The 18,081-nt window shown below is 41.8% G+C and overlaps 1 protein-coding gene across 1 annotated transcript in view; it reads left to right on the top strand.

The window, feature by feature from the left end:
* Positions 1-18,081, top strand: part of DPYD (dihydropyrimidine dehydrogenase) — a 3,651,715-nt gene that overhangs the window by 3,281,273 nt on the left and 352,361 nt on the right. Inside the window, exon 20 of the mRNA XM_069641531.1 lies at positions 1,869-2,048. Coding sequence (XP_069497632.1) covers positions 1,869-2,048 — 180 coding nt within the window. The remainder of the gene's footprint in view (positions 1-1,868; positions 2,049-18,081) is intronic.

The following is an 18,081-nucleotide window of genomic DNA, read 5'->3' as shown; positions in this document are numbered from 1 at the left end:
GTTATGCCCTGAGGTGGCAGGACAACCCTGTAGGTAACAGCCGCTGGACGAGTTAAGGGGCAGTGCACAGCGAGAATCCTTTAACGAAGCTGGCAATGCAATTACGAAAGGGTTGGCACACCACCGAGAGGCATATGACCATCGGCACCTGTGTAGTTTCCTACATTGGTGCAAATGGTGACCTTAAAAAAAGAAAACCTACCTTTCGAGGCCCTGCGTCGGTAGTGCTGCTATGTGGAAGTCCGTTTTTAAGGTTCATGACTGTGATGTCATGAACATGAAAACTGACGTCCTGAGAGCAGCAATGTGTGGTGCTGGACCGCGCAAGAAAGGTGCGCTTATTATTTGTCTTTGTTACAAAAAGTCACCATTAGCACCCGTTTAGAAACTGAATGGGTGCTAATTGGTGAGTGGGTGCAGGGAAGTGAAGGGACGGCGACGCTGGATGCCCAGGCAGCTTGGAAAGCGGGCTTGTGCATACAGTTTAGCCCGTATTCCCAGCCACATGATTGGGCAGCGCCACCAACCAGGGTGCTCATTTAGAATAGGTTCCACATTGCTCGTCAAAGAGTCTGCAAACATGTGGTAGTGGATGGTGAAGCAGTAGCACAGCTGGCACTGTATCAATATGCCTTCATAAAGAGCTAATGACCATATATCGATGACTGCAAAGGAACTTTTACGGGTGTCGGTAGGGCCCCCCTCGTCTTTAGAGAAATGGGTGTGAGAAGCTTGCTGATCAATGGTTTGCAAGTATTAATGATACAGATTGCAGATTTGAAGAACGATTATTGTTCATTAAAATCTTCGATTCATAAAATATCTACACATTATTTCTTTGTAATTTTACAGCCATTGAGAGAAAATGTATTTGGTTCGCAGTTTAAAAAAAACAGGCTTTTGAAACACAATGACAAGTGCTGCCATGTTCGATTATTTGCATATATGTGTAACCCTTTGAAATATAATACTTTGCACCCGCTCTGTCTACAATGTCTCACCTTCAGGCCTCAAGTCGAGGGTACACGACTCAGTCCCCCCAGCTAAAATGAGAAATATTGAATGTCCTCAGGAATCAAACTGCAGTTGTCAGGTTTGCATGCCAGACATTTCACCACTGCACTATATAACCTGATGAAAAATAACAAACAACTAAAGGTGAAATGTCCCATTTCAGTACTTCAAGTTCCAGTGAAAACATTTGTATTGGTTCTTGGAGTTTAAAACAATGCATACCTTTTAAGGTTTTCAAAAATACTATTAGAAGAAAATATCCTCTCTGAGCTTTGTGTGTGTGTTGATTTTATTGAAAGGCAAATGCCATTCGTACTGTGCAATTTGGGTCGTTATGCAAAGCCGATTTGATGACATGTCCATATTTCAGCTCGATATGCTCATTTCTGGCGATGTCACATCCCATTCCGTTTGGTGATGAGTTCCCCACTTTAATTTGTAGGACTTGACCCCTGCTCACCTTATGTTTTTAGCCACAGACTTCAACTCATTCAGGTTCGGTTTGTACAGAGTATTCGCCTTATTGATTAGGATGGTCTTATGCAGACGGCGCCTTACAAAAGAATACTGATCTTTTCAGCCTGCCATGCATAGCGCGCTGCATAGTCAAAACCAGAAATGAGCCATAGGCACGGTTCTTTCAGGCAGTGGCCGTGGAAGCTGAACGATTGATAGCATCTTTTAAATGTTCTAAAGGCAAAATGTAATGATTTTATTCTGTCGATGTACTGAAGCACGTAGCCATGAACAGCAGTTATCCAATGACTGAGCTGTACACTGTCTAACTAAACTATTAATCAAAGAAACATTTACAACACACTTGAAAAATACTAATTGGATTATCTTTCTTTTAGGTATGCAGTGCAGTACAAAACCAGGACTTCACGCTCATTAAAGACTATTGCACGGGCCTCAAGGCACTACTTTACCTCAGCAGTATCGAGGAGCTTCGAGATTGGGATGGACAGAGTTCTCCAACCATACGTAACCAGAAAGGCAAGCGTGTGCCAAGAATTGCTGACATTACAGGGCAGGTAAGGTTTCTTGTCCGATTTCAAGGAGAAGTTAATTGGAATGTTGTTCACCCGTGTGAAGAATAGCGTTGCAGGCTTCTGGGCCACCCTATAATGAAACAGCTGTGTATTATGGCTGTGCCTTGGTCCTGCAGTACGTTGTAAGCAGTAGTTGATTTTAAGTGAATTTGTGAAGCCCCGTCTGTGTCTGCAAATTACATCTTTTGAAGTGATGTTCCTGAATAAGGATAGAATAGCACCTTGCGAAGCATCCGAGATACTACAAGTTGCCATGGTGACCAGAAGGACAGGTACAGCATTAACAGATGCTCTCTAAGGATGCCCGGATCGGAACAGATGCTTTCATGGACGTTGTGGGGAAGGGAGAGAGGCGATAAATGCACTTTACAAGTGAAGTTCTCTTTATGGAAAGGATGTATACATTTAAAAAAACTGCTTTATTTTCCTCTGTGTGCAAATAGTTTACAGCATGAATGCATGCCTATTCCATCTTTGCTAACCTAATTTGATGCACTTAAATGGGTGTCCTTGTGCAGTAATAGAGTGCCTCCTTCTGAAAAGAAGCTTTATCTCCAATAATGGGGCTTTTAACGAGGAGGTTGCGCATTGTGTGAATGCATTTTGAGAGGAGAGGGTGGAGGTAGGCTCCTGGCACAAAGAAACATATTGCGAGACGCAGGGTTATTTTTTTTCCTTCTGACAAACATATAATTTAGTCTATCTGAAGCATAATTGACTAAGAGAACAAAAGCCTTCAACCTCATTCAATTGGAAAGAAGGTTTCAGAGGACAGCGACAATTGCGGGGCCGTGCATTGCACATAACATAAACAATACTATTCAAGGTGCACATGCCCCTTATTTTTAGCCGTACAAAATCGGGCATATCTATTTAAATGTGGTAATGCCCTTTCTGAAATAGATCCATGTCGATAAAACATGTCTTCTTCCCACATTATGCATTGTACGATCACTGCCCCTGGTGTACCATGTGATTTGATGACAATTTTATTGCCGTGTATCCATTATTTTAACTTAACTTAATTGTGCAGCTTTAGGATCTAGACATACCAAATCTTGAAGCCATTTTATGAAACTAAATCGAATAAAAGAAAATATAACCAAGGAGGTGAAGATGTTTGACCAAGCCACTAGCAAATACAAATGAAGCACGGTGCCTAGCTCATGATAACACCATCACACAGACATGTGGTCAGATTGTATGCCTTCTGGGGTGGAACCAAGCCTGATTTGCATATGGTCTTTCCCCTTCTGTAATGGTTTGGAAACTGAAAACCAATGGTCTGGAGGATTGCCCAGAGCTGTGCCCATTGTTATGATTGCTTAAAAATCTCCCAGCAATCGCCTTTTGCTTTTGCTTAAGTTAGCCTGAGTGGGACGGGTATGCCCAGACATGGGTACTGAGCCTGCTGGGTCTAGAGACACAAGCTACTTCTCACTGATGATGCCCAATGAGCCTGGCAGTTCAGGCTGCACTGCCACTTTTGGGGTGGGACCAAGTCTCCTCTGCATATGTTTTTTCCCCTTCTGGAATGACTTGTTAGGCTGAAACACAATGGTATGGAAGTTTGCCCACAGGTGTGCCCATGGTTGTGATTAATTCAAAGCCTTGCAGCCATCACCTTTTGGTTTTGCTAAGTCATCCTGAGTTGGACATATATTCCTTAGACGTGGGTTCCGAGCATGCTGGGTTTAGAGACCCAATCGAATCCTCAATGATGATGCTCATGAGACCAAAACATGTCTGTGGGTGCTTGTGATCTAGTGCAGAAGGGATGTGACCCAGCAATTTGGGCTAGGCTGTCCCCTTTGGGGTGGAACCAAGCTTGATTTGCATATTGTCATTCCCCTTCTGTAATGGCTTGGCATGTTGAAAAACGTTGGTCTGGAGGGTTGCCCAGAGCTGTGCCCATGGTTATGATTGATTAAAAAACTTCCAACCATCACCTTTTGGTTTAGCTCGTGATAAAGCCTTTACCCAAAAATGTGGTCAGATTGTGTGCTATTTGTCAAAGTAAAAACATGGACAAATAGAAAAGCGCAAATGTCCCAGCAACATGTAGGCATATTGTGGATTCAAAATTCACACAACCCCTTGATCTCACCAAACCATGATGAAAGGCTTTAGTTCTCAGTAAGTTTCATTGTTGTTCCAGAGTGCCACGAGTTCCCATCTATGTCTTCCAATCCTTTGAAAAAGTCTTCAGCTGCCCAGCATGCATCCTGTCCACCCTACCGCAATCTAACCACACTACACTTCTCAGCAGACGGGCTGAGTCCTACTACACAACAGATTTGAGTCCAGGTTCCTTACCTCCATCTACAAATCTGTCCATAGTTCTGCCCACCATATCCCTCTGTGCCTTCCCAAGTAGAACATCTGAAGTGCTCTTTCATTGCACTTCAAATAGTTTGTAGAGGCTAACAATGTACAAAACCTTAAAAAAATATTTTAAACAGTCATCTCCACATCAATTTTATATTTATTTTGCCACATAGGGCCTTAATATGAGTATATGGAGTATTTCCATATTTCCACTTTTTTTTAATACCTACCACATACGGTGTAGAAAGTACTGCAATGGCCCATAACAAGTTCATTAATTCATTTGGCCATCTCATTATTCCTGCATCTGTGTGTTTGCTTCTCCTTCAAGTTTACGTGTTGGCCACAGCCTTTGTAAAACCTATGCACTGCTCCCTTTACAAGGTTTCTTTACTTCCATGAGTTTGTCTGCATTGCCCATCTCAGTACCTTTTTTCATCCCTACCCTGAGCGTATGTGGTGTTATCTTTCAACAGCATGTTTTTTTGATCATTTTTCTTTTTTCATCCGGTGCAATATTTCTATGTATATTCCCATTTCATAGGTATTGCTTCTCCGGCAATGACTCTCTGATGGCTGAAATGTGTTTGATAAATGCAAATTACGTGTTTTACATGTTAGGTTTATTTTTAATAGCACCCCAGGGAGTGGCAGCAGCCAATCAGGGGACCTGATCTACAAGCTGTATCTGCCAGTACAAGCCTGCATTACATTCTCACTGCCCGACCCTCTCGCAGGGGTCTGCCATTCCCCCTCCTTAAGCCCCTTACCAACATCTCCTTGTTACACTCCTCTGGTCCATATGAACGTGCCCACACCCTCCTAACTCACATACATGTGAATGACATCCTGGACGTGCCCCTCCTCATCATCCGTCCCTTATCGGCCTGACAGTGGAAACAGTAAAGAGACTCGCTCCCTTTACTTTCTCCCCTGCCAGCCATTTATTGTTCAGCAGAAATAGGGGACACATGAAATGCATGTAAATAAAGTTCCCTTGATCAGAAGACCTGAGGTGTTAATAGCTTCAATGCCTGTGGGCAGGGCTCGGGCTGGCGGCTGTTTTTAGCCAACCGTCATTAACACTACATGAATGGAAAGAAAACAAACACTCTCAACATTTAAAATGGATATTTTATCAAATAAAGCATGGGATATTAATGTCTCTGTAATTCCATTCTGTTAGTTTACAAAACAAAATGTGCATGTAGTTTAATACTGTGAGGATAAACTGAAGTATTTGTGTTTTTTGTACATTAAATACCAGATATACATTCACATTTGTTGTCAAGGTAGTTTGTGCTACTTGCTTCAACGATTGTGGCGTATATTAAAAAATATGCACAAGTGCGAGAGGATGCAACCAAACATGTGACCTAAAACCTAAAACTCGGGCTTTATCTGACAATAAAAGCTATTGTTCCATCTCTCCTTGAATCCAATGACCGTGACTTGACTCCTGAAACGTCAACAGTCTTGTCTTTCCACCGCATCATTGCTTCTTCCTTTGATATACCTACAATGTATTCACACCGTTTGACACCAATGGTAAAGGCCAATAATGTTTTCAGTTAAGGTGTATGTAGCCGGAGGCCCCAAGGGGGCCAGGGTAGTAGGGGCTATGTGCTTGTCCCCTGAGGGAACACCTATAAATAAACGACACAGACACCAGGAAAATAAAACTAGTTTGATAAATGTGTACTGTGTTTCTCTTATTTATACGTGTTATGTATGTGTGTGGATCGTACCATCCAGCCCACTATGGGCCTGGATGGAATGTTAAAAACAACCATTGGACAGAAATCCCCTGATAAACAATTTCGGGAGGGCATAGAAGAAAACAATTTAAAGAGGATTTAAAACAAAAGACAGTTGAAAACAGATAGTTGGAGGAGAGAGAAAGAAAAGAGAGAAGGAGCAAGACGTACCTGGGGGGGGGGGGTCGCTGCCTCGAACGGCATCCAGGTTTTAAATCAAGAAAATGTAAAATGTCACCAGGTGGTGTGTGGGTTGTTCCCTCCAGACAGTGATCCAACGGGGTAGAGCTGCTCATGTTAGGGGCAGCTCAGTTTCCCTGCGGCTGTGGAGGATGTAGGCCCAGCCCCAAGCATATCAGAGCGGATGGACTCAGCAGATTCCAGGGCACAGGCATCATGCCAGGTGCTGCCTGTCCCTCACAAGAACAACCCATCTTGGGCTACGTGTTTGGGGTGCTCCAGGCCAGGGATCCCGGACGTGCGCCAGATGTTCCGCCTCATAGCAAAAAAGGTAAAAGCAGCCCAACACTGGAACTCACAACCACCCTCCGTCAGAGCACCTCAAACCTACCACCAATTTAGGAGTAACTCCATTCAGTGGCTTAAGAACAAAGACCAATAATGACACCCTGCAACTACTACAAATTTGTTCAACCTGTAACTATGTCGTAATGTTACTCTGTATCCTTGTAACTGCTTCTACTCACTGTAGCTGCATCTACTCACTATGCATAATAATGTAAATAATGTACAGTATTGTAACTAAGTTGAGAATATTCTTGTAATACTTGCGCCCTCATACATTCTGGTCCAGCGCGCCATATAAATAAATAAACAAAAATAAACAAACAAACAAACAGGTGGGCCCATCATAAAAGTCCACCCAGGCTGTCTATGCAGTGAAGATTAAGTCCCTGGTTGGCCTGCACCCTGGGTGAAGAGGAGGAGATGGAAGTACTGTGCTGCTCTGTTGAGCGGCCCAGGTGAAGGAAAGCCATGTGCCGCCCAGAGAAGCAGCCCAGGTGAAGACTGCAGCCTGGCCCTTGCGTCTAATGACACATTGCTGAGGAGGTGGGTCAGAGGAAGGCTGCAGTGCATGGCAGTGCCCAGGGTGGCATCCCCTCTTGCCACGGTGGGGACTAAGGGCAGACCCCCACTGGCACAGGGGCCGCCCAGGACATTTATAAAGAGCACAGGCTGCACAGTGAGTGTGATAAGATAACGTGGAAAACCCCAATTGCACAGAGGATGAGGAGCCAGAAAAACTCAGACTCAATTATGGAAATAGTCGAAGTGAAAGGCAAACCCCAGCTTTATTAACACTTAAAATAAATCAGGGACAGCATAAAAGCAAAAGGGTCGCAGCCCTCAGATCTCTCATACAACACAATACTTTTTATATACCAAAAACACATCAGAATGACAACATTGTGATACAGAACCTACTGGGTGAGGGGATTGGCTAGGGGAATTGACTATGCACATTGGTTAAATCTGATGGCTTTTCCTGTGACCACCTGTAAATTGATAACAATAATAAAACATAATTTATGCGATTGCCTATTGGTTGGCACAATACATACTGGGTGGCCTAGCATCAGGGGTTTTGATTGGTTGGTATTCTACTAAGCAACCTTGGACAACTGCCAGGCCATCAAGACATGAGACGGACAGGGGTGGGGGAGAGAGGTCCACTACATGCTTTCCTTCAATTCAGGAAAATACTTTTCTTCATCTCTAGGCCATGAGCCAGGCTGAGCACCTTTGTAGTTAGCCTTGTGTGGCGCCTAATGCCTAAGAATATGTGTGAGGAGTAAAGGCAGGTGTCCTATCTGGGTTTTCTGCTAATGAATAGACAGTGTTCTTGAATTAAGTGTCCGATGTAAGAGGGCCACATTTGGAATTATTTTACCTTTCATTTATGAGTATTTTAGCTAATATGAATGTGAATTATGGACTCTTCTACCATTGGGGTCACTACTGAGCTTATTCTTCATAAAGCCTTCTGACCTATAATTATCCTGCACCTGGCTCATAATAGTCAATTGTGTTTTTCCAGACTTTAATTAATTTGGGAGAATACTTCTTGCGTACTGGGAATCCTTATCTCGTGCGTTTGAACCCTACCTAAATTCTCGGTAACCTTGGATTGGTATTCAAGCTACTGACTGGGCTCTGCATGGATCTGTATTTTATTAATTCAGCATTCTGTGCTTTCTGAAAGTCTTGAGATTCGTATGTTTTAGAAGGCTGACTGCAACTTGCATTTTGAAAAATATGGCCGTCCATTACTCTTGCATTTCTATGTTCGTGAACTATACTTGCATGTTGTTCGTGTTGCATTCAGCTTATATATTGCTTATGTTAGTATTCTTCATGTCTTTTTGTTTTCAATGTTAATGTTCTTCATGTATAAATACACATATGTGTTTTCTTCATGTTGTATTCATGTGTGCTTCATCTCTAGTGGATGCATGTATGGTTTCATTATCAGTTTTAGTTGTTCTCTCCATTTTCAGTTTACATTGTGTTCATGCCTTGTTGTACCTGCCTGGGATAGGGTTTGTATAGTTGTCTTAAGGATTAGCGTATCGCATATGTACGGTATTGGATCAGCGGAGGGGAAATAGCCATGGATGACATACTCATCTGTCCCTTAACAACTGCGTGTGGCCACATGTGGTGGATGGGCAGCACAGGGGTGACATATGCCCCACTCTGGAGAGCTACACTGTTGGTTTCCCCCCCTCTCCCATTGTGGGATTCACACTGTGTAATTGGAGGGAGAGTTGGTTCCTGGCTACGCTTAATATCAGGATCAGTAATGCATCCTCAGATTCAAAAGAGCTATTCTCCATCCTCAAAGAGTTGGAAATCCATATCCCAGTCATTAATCCGGTTCAACTGAGTAAAGAATGGTGCATGACTATTCAAGATGCCCTTGCCACCAAAATCAATCTTTTACAAAATAAAATCATCACTAAAAGAAACCTACTATCGGATAAATATATTACCTCAAACCCAGTCACTAAGCCCATAGGAGACTTCACTCCTATGTTCAATTTCGCCCCAGTCTCCTAAGAAGTAGTACTAAATAAAACAGTCAAATTAAAAGCATCAAACTGCAAAGGAGACAACTTCCCAGCACACCTAGTCAAACTTTGTGCCCCCACCCTCACCCCTATTATAACTAACTTTGTGAATTATTTTTTTAATTCCAACGTGGTCCCAGCCAGCATCAAAGAAGTGTGGGTCCCCTACTCTAGACCCACTAGCCCCTACCAACTACCGGCCCATAACTACCATCCCTTTCCTTCTTAAAATCATTGACAAACTAGCATATAACCAAACACAAACCCACCTCGAACAAAACAACCTACTAGGGGCTACACAGTCCGGGTTTAGGCACAACCATAGTACAGAGACAGCTCTCATGGATTTGAAAAGCCAAATAGATACCATCAGAGACACTGGAAAAATGGCCATATTACTGCTGTTGGACTTATCTGCAGCATTTAACCTTGTAGACCATGACAAACTTTGTGAAACTCTAAAAAAAGATTTTACTTGCCACATTCTGGATCAAATCCTTTCTAGCTGAACGAACATCCAGAGTCGCCATTGGAAACAATGCCGTTGTTCCCATAGTGGTCGCCATAGGAGTTCCCCAGGGATCCTGCGTCTCCCCTACCCTCTACAATGCCTATACTAATCTCCTATTCTTAGCACTAGACAATATGGGTGTCACCTAAACAAATTTTGCAGATGACACCCAGATCCTCATCCCCATCATGGGGGACTACACCCACGATACCCAGACCACTAATAAAGTCTATGCCATCATTCAGAACTGGATGGCTCTGAACAGTCTTTGTCTCAATGATAAGAAAACAGAGGTTCTCATTGTGGGCTCACAAAAAAGAGTACCCTCCATCCAGACTTCTCGCCTATTAACATAGACGGGACGCAGATCCCAGTACTCAAGCCAGTCAAAACTCTTAGACTATATATAGACGCTAACCTCACCATGAATAAACATATATCAGGCCTCTCCTCCTCCACAGCCTACACAGCTAAACTCATCGCTCTCAGTCACCAATTCCTCACTCCTACAAACTGCATCAATCTGGCTTGATTCTAACAAAACTTGATTACTGTAACGCCCTTCTACTAGGAACCACCAAAACAAATATCAGCAAAGTGCAATTTATGCAGAACAAAGCCCTTGGAGCGGCTCTAGGCATAAAGAAATCCAACCAAATATCCAACATTAGGCGAGAAAATCACTGGCTGCCTATTGAAGCCAGAATCATTTTCAAAACATTATGTGTTGTACATAAATGCATTAAGAACAAAGCCCCCAGCTACCTAAACAATATTATCACAAAAAAGAAATCCTGCAGGACCCTCAGATCCAACAACTTGGCGCTCTTGGATATAGCAAAATACAAATATAATAGAGCAGGAGGAGGCAGCTTCAGAGTCCTAGCCCCAACTCATTGGAATGCATTACCATTCAGTATCAGTATTAGGTTTCAAAAAAGCCCTGAAAGCCTGCTTGTTCAACAAATACTAATGTTTTGCCACCAGAGTACACTCGACAGATTTAACCGCAACTTTAAAGGATGTTACTATCACCTACATGTACGTCTCAGCATCCCACCATGTCTGTTTCATTAGTTTTAAATTGTATCATTATTACTGTTATTTATCATAATGTAACACTGTATAAGAAATGTTTATAAGCTGTCTGTAACCTTGCTGTGATACCTTTGGGTCTGGGCGTGTAACAAATGTAACAAATAAAAATAAAAAATACCTGCATTGAATACAGCAACCATAATCCCCTGAGGCCATATTTGGTACTAACAAGCAACCCCCGAACAGACTGCCTCTCCGATGAGTGCAAGAGGCATGAAAGCGATTGGAGGAGAAGATCATCTGGACTGTGCAAGGTTTACTGAGCTGGGAACCAGAGTGTGCCCCTCGCAACCCCTAGTTTGAAAAAATTGGTATATATATATATATTTTAGGACGGCGGTCACTGCCCTATAGTTAAGATGAGTCGGAGACACATAGGAACCCCTCAACATCCTATTGTTAATAATTTTTGATTTGAGTAATAGATTTGGGTGACATTTTGAAAGTGATTAAACAACTGCAAAATTTTGTAAACGAGCCATGATATCTGCAGTATTTCTCTGTTTCCAGGAAAATAATTCCTAGTTTGGATTTCTAGTAGTTTGTATGAGCAGGGTATGTCTGATGTGTGTGTTGTTCTTTCTAATTGGTTGATAGTGCTGTTGTTATTATTCACTGCTATCTGACAGCTACCCTGCGTGCAGCATACTATTCATAGGTAGATCCTCATCACACAATCGTACGCTCCCCCCTCCTCCCTTGCAGCCATGGCTATATTCAAGGATGTTACACCTTGGAGCTCACGCAAGGGGAATCCTAGGAAAACAAAAGGCAATGATAGGTCAAATTAAAAGCGTATTTTATAAATATAGAGGGGCCCCCTTTGGGATCCCTATACAATTCACTATGATGTCTGTGCCCCTTAGTGAGCTAAGAAATCAAGGTCTAGCCAATCTCCTGTTATTTGCTATTTTATTTTGAGGTGCATCACCACTCCCTATTCAGTGGGCCTGGGGGGTGGGAGGCTGGTTCCCATCAAGACTGTACCTTGTTCGGGGTGAGAGGTGCATGCCCTTGCTTGAACAGATTAGGAAACAGGAGCTACAATTATTCGCAGCCTCGTAGCACTAAATCAGGGGACTTCAAGAGTGATTGTCAAGAACAAAATCCACTCAAGATACACTTGAATACAGTGAATCTAAATGGGGTTCAACTATAAAGTCAGTGCTTATCCTGATAACCTGAGTGGCCATGTTCCCTTTTCTTTTCCCTTATAAATCACAGAAGCAGCTGCAACATCTTATCTAGTTCTTCACAAAACACTCAAGTTAAAGAATATCTTATTTTTTTTGTAAAAGTCCTTTAACAATACCAAATGTATGTCTTTATTGCACACGCTAATGTCGAATAGTATACGTAGATTGGTGAAGAGATGCCTTGATTTACAGATGAGACCCCAAGCCCAATTTTTGCAACTTCCCATATAATAGCACATTTTAGACATCAGAGTTAATTAATTCTTTTAGTTACCATTGGATTTACCTATAGCCAAACACACACTTTATCCTCTCCTTGAGTATCCAGGACGAAGGTCAACAAATACACTGTGGTTTGAGGCAATGTTCAGGATGTGTTAATTCCCTGCTATGAATAGGAACATGCCCAACCTTATTGAAAAGACAATCCACGTCATTATAATGCTTGTTGGATGGAGCACTATTCAGACCTGGGCCTCTGTTGTAGCTCTCATGATTGGACTAACTTTGTACTCATCATAACAGTAGCAAGCCTTATTTACAAGCAGGGGAATTATTTTGTATCGAAACGGAAAGTACTATTCACACGTTATCATATACAACACTAGCATGTAATGCTGCAGCTAAGATACCTTTGAGGCACGATCATGTTTTGTTTGGAAACCTTTTACACCACAATGGGGGTTGGGGTGTCTATGTACTGTTCTAATCTAGCAACCAGACATCTGAGATTTACACTAACCAAGTATTAACCTCTCAAAAGTGCGTTAGCCCTATTTCACAATGCCTCCCAATCGGTATGAAGTCAAAAAGTATTTTTAATTTTCACCAAAACGAAACAGCCCGATTTAGAACTTCTGCCCTGAGAATGCTCAGAGCAGACTTTCTAAAACTTAACTGTCACGCCCCTGCCACACACCCAAGTGGATGCAGCGACTGAGCGGCTGACCGAGATGGGCAGACAAAGGTGAGTTTCAGGTAAGTATGTGTTTGCGTGCATGTGTGTAGGACAAGGGACAGTGTTTGTGGTGGGGTAGAGGGCTTGGAAGAAGGAGTGTGTCTGCATGTGCATGTGGGTGTGTGTCTGTGTATTTGTATGAGAGGCGTGGGACTGTGGAAAATGTGTGTGTTTGAGTGTGAGGCGTGGTTGGGGTGGAGCAGAGGTTGAAGGGGGTTAAAAGGACTGGGGAAAGAATTAATGTATTTCGAATATTAAAGGCCGCACCAAATCAGCCCAAAAAATCTGTCTTTTTTTTGCGACCTTTAATATTCGAGATAATCGCATAGAACCCCCTAATCCATACAGCTGTTGGCATACATGCACACGTTTGCATGCCAATCTTAAATGAAAGCTACAAAACATTCTGAGATAGGGTGCAAAACCGCAGATGTTGTCAGGGATGTTAATATCTTATTAGGAGTCTCAGACACGTACATCTTTCAGCTGTGAAACCTGAGTTACCACCATGTTGTATGTCTGCACACAGGTTGTAGCCCATCTTATTACCGCAGGACGAATATGATGTGGCAATGCAACTATGCAGACATGGAAATACACTTGTAATGGGTTCAAAGCACTGTCTTGTCAGATAGATTGCCAATACCTCATGACATCTTGTCTGTCATTCCAAGCATTATGAAATGAATATGGCTAGTAAAGGGCTTTATGATGTCACACACAAATCCTGTGAACTAATGGCAATATTTCAAATCTGTAGTCTGAAGAAAGTGAAGGCCTAGCGTCTGGCATTTCGTAATCAAAAATGCAAAAATGAGTACTAGCTATTGTGACCAAAAAAGAAAACAGTTACTCTGCACTGTTTCTTGTAGATCAAGGGACACAATGCAAGATAGCCGAAATCCTGCATTGAACAATAATGAACATTGGCCCATTGACCATTCAGAAATCACATGTGTGAAATCACATACGTGATCAAGCAACGGGAGCGTTGCGAAACACGTTGTACCGTGGTGAATCTGTTTCACTGACGCCAAAATAAAACTGGATACATGAATAAATTCGTTGTTGTGTGACGGGCTGACTTCAAGGAACTTTTGAACTGGCACACGACCGTGACTTGGAGAGTGCCGGCTGTCCCTTCTTGGAAGAAGTGCAATAACTTATATATATATGGACGTTCTATCAAGAACAAAACGCATGCCTCTTGGCACTACAGAGCAGGAAGAGAGGGGCCGCTAATGCACTAGAGATGGAGGGTACTTCTTTATAGGAAATGCAAGTTAGATTGCACAAAGCAATCATGAACCGTACATCAGTTTACCTGGAGGCTAATCGCCACATATCTCGTGGCAAACGCTCCTCATGCAGAAATCAATCAACTGGCTCAAATTACAACTCGTCCACAAAGAGAGGACCTACAAGCAATCCTTCTCTTGTCATGTACCGAGCCTATGGAATTGGATCCCTGAATAAGCTTGTAATGCCCCAACAATTCTCCAGTTTCACAAATCTCTCAAAACTTGACTTTTTCAACAACACCTGACCAAGGACTAATCCCATTGGGTGTACAAAACAACTTACAGACCGCAACTCCCAATACTGGGCTACTGTTAAAAGATTCTAGCCCTAATGATTGATATCCACACCCTGTACAGTGCTGTACTGCTCTCAAGTTAGGTCTATGCTATAGACAATAAATAAATACAATTTTGAGCTTTTGGGTATTTTTCCTTTGGACTATACTGCTCCATTTCCCATATGAGATTGGTGCTCGCCCAGTCTCTAGTATTGTTCCCTTTCTTTTAGCATACTTGGGTTAGGTGGGCAAATACTGTTCGGTTCACTGTTATTTCATAGCAGAAATAACAGAAACGTACAATGACAAAGTGCCAAAAATATTGCAAGAAAAAATATCGAATTGCCTTTTACAGTGCATATTGTAAAAATACCTAATTTCGGGGAGAACACCCAGTATCCCCCTTAGTTCTCCTACTCCTAACTCTCCTAGTCTCCCTCTGCTTTATCCCAATTTTAACCACCATCTGTGTATTTTATTTTTTACACCTAAAACACACCCATACCATTACTTTTTCTTTTCTTTAATTCAATATTTTTTGTGCTGTTAGGTATTTTGTACCAGCTCTATTATTTCTTGCAATATTTTTACTGGGTCAAGGTAGCTGGACTAAGGGCAGTGGATATCACTGGCACAAGTTGGTTTGAACAAGACCAGAAGCAGTCATGGGGGTGAATTCCCTATGACCCTCATCTGCAGAGGTGGCCCCAGAGCTCCTTCAGTGTGGTTATCTTGAATGAGAAGTATTATGAGCATTTGTTATTTTGCACCACTAATAAGGAAGTTGAACTAATACCTCCCATAAATCTTCCCTTTGGGGAAGGTGTGAGGCAGTATACCGTGCCTGTAGACCTAATCTACAACTTCCATAACATTTGATGGTTAGGTGGCCAGTCCCCTATAAAAAGGACAGGTCTGCAGGGTGGGGTTGGTTAGTCAGGAAGGGACTGGCTAATGGCTGGGATGCTGTCTATTTGTTTTGACAGCAAACTAATAATTCTTCTTTGTTTTACAAAACTCTATAAAAGACTAGGCAGTTTGTGAATTTAGACAGTGATAATGTAGAGTTGGTGGCAGAGTATACTCCCCTCAGTCTAACTTTAGAAGAGGTATGTGCAGCCTTATCTAGCCAGAGAATCGAGAAAATGATGGGGACTGATAAAAAGTCTGAGACATTGATTTGGTACCCTATCTAACCAAGCTCGTTAATGCAACCTTGCTGTTGAATTCCATCCCCTGGTCTTGGACACAGGCATTATATTAAAAGGGTGGCAGGGAGGATCCAGGCAATTACCAAACAACATCCCTGCTGGATGCTGGGTATAAGGTTTTCGCTAATGTGATGTTACCACACCTAGAGTCTTTGATAGAGGACTCAAATATAATCCACCATCTACAGGCTGACTTCAAGAGGGTGTAAGCACCATTAGTCGGACTCTGAGATTAGGATTACTGTGCAGAAAGTACTTGATTTTAAGAGGCGTGAATCCATATATGGTATTTGTAGCCCTTAAGACAGCATTCAACAGGGTCCACAGGGCTATGTTCTGGAATACCCTGTCTGGGCTGGATATTCCTTCACCCCTATTGACAGCCATACAAAGTCTCTACACTAAGAATGATGTGCTTATAAGGTGGAGCACTGATGGTAGAGTCTCTGCTAAGGTTCTTATCCAGATGGTGATGTGGCAGGCATGAGTTCTCATGCCAAAACTTTTTTGTCTTTATATTAATTACATATTTTGTAAATTAAGTAATTTACAATACAATGCACCAACATTGGCCATGGAAAAATGGCTTGTATTATGTGGCCCTTGTATCTCTAATCCCCACTGGAATGAAGCTGCAGTTCCTAGCTTTTGAGGAATTTCATGATGAAAATGGGCTCACTATAAATGTGCAAAAGACTAAGCACATGCTATTTAGGAAAAGAAAAAATAAAGGGAAGAGCAAGATGGTGTTGAAGTTAAAAGGGGACCCTGTTGAGCAGGTTAAAGAATATGACTAACTAGGTTTATGATTTAGTGACCAAAGTAATTGGTCATCACAGGTTTCTAAATCTGTAGTCACTTTGGCCTGATATATTGGGGCCATTGCACAATTTGCTTGTGACGTTGGAAATGGGACTGTAAAAGTGTCTCTAGAAACCTATACCCTCCAGGCAAGGCAAGCAGTGTTGTTTCATGCAGAATTGTGGGGAGGTAAATATTGTAACCATCTCACAATTTCAGAAAACACATTTGTGAAGAACATGTTAGGCTTGCCCTAGTGTTTCTAACATTCTGTTTTTTCTAGAGGCAGGTCTTCAGAGAATTTACTAAATCTGTAAAAGTAAGCCAGTACTCTACTGGGCCAGGGTCTGGTGTTCACCTAGAATGGCCAAATGTAGGCTGGCTTTAGAGGATGTATTTGGGACATATTAAGAGCTTACTCTGAAATCCAAGACTGTAGGACTAAGTGAATATTGCAGTAATCCATGTCATATCGACTCCAATACTAAGCAGCTTATTAATAATGCCCTATCTGCGAGAGAGAAACATAGGCTACTTGAAATTGGTAACAGCACAGATGGTAATAGGAGCTATCAGGATGTGAAGCACTCTATGGGCTATACAAGGCACTTAGATTTAGTATCTCCTAAGTTTATCAGAGCCAGAGCCCTATACCCCAAACTTTGCAGTGGTATATTACTGCTTTCTGAATTGCTTCACAGATGGAACAATGCTGTTTCTGATAAGTGTTTCTTTTGCAAGGACATAGTTGGAAGTGTTGTGCATTTTATGCTTATATGCCCAGAACATATTGAAACTAGGAAAATATACCTGAGGCCATTGTTTTTGGTAAAAGCTGGCGTCTGTTCTGTGTCTCAAGAAGAACTGGCTTTTCAATGTGAGGCTAATTACCGTATGTGGGCCTGAAGGAAAAGGAAATGTCTAACCAAACAATTATTGCCCTTTTGTTTACAATTCCTATATCAATTGCATTTGTATTTGGCATACTTTTTTTAGTTCACTATCTCTTTCAACTTTCTTGCCTTAACGTTGTATTTGTTCTTTAACACAGGTACACAGGAATTTATTTCAAGTTTTTATGTATGAACTATTAGTTTGAGCCGGATTAGGGAAGATGATTTGTTTCTTTTGATTAAGTTTTTAAAGTATTCTGTGGTTGTATTGTAATCATAAAACAATATTTTGTTAAGCGTTTCATTGTATACTGTTTGTTGAGTAAAAAACATTTTAATATCTAAAATCCTATCATAACAACCTTTTAAGGAAGGTCTTTGCAACATGGAATATATGTTTTTGTATGAAATTGAATGACTATAATTACTGCTTTTATGAGGTTATGGTCTGTTGACCGAAATAAAGCTTTATTGGCTGATAGACTGTTTTACCATCACCAGAAATCACATGAGTCTAATTACTGCAGCAGTTTTGGGAGGAGTGATATCCTAGAGAAACTAGTTTCTATTTAAGGTGAACTGGACTGTGCC

Source organism: Ambystoma mexicanum, chromosome 1q (genome assembly GCF_040938575.1).
Source record: "Ambystoma mexicanum isolate Mex_15411 chromosome 1q, UKY_AmexF1_1, whole genome shotgun sequence".
NCBI lineage: Eukaryota > Metazoa > Chordata > Amphibia > Caudata > Ambystomatidae > Ambystoma > Ambystoma mexicanum.
Note: the sequence above shows the minus strand (reverse complement) of the source record. Positions and strands in the feature narration are given on the sequence as shown.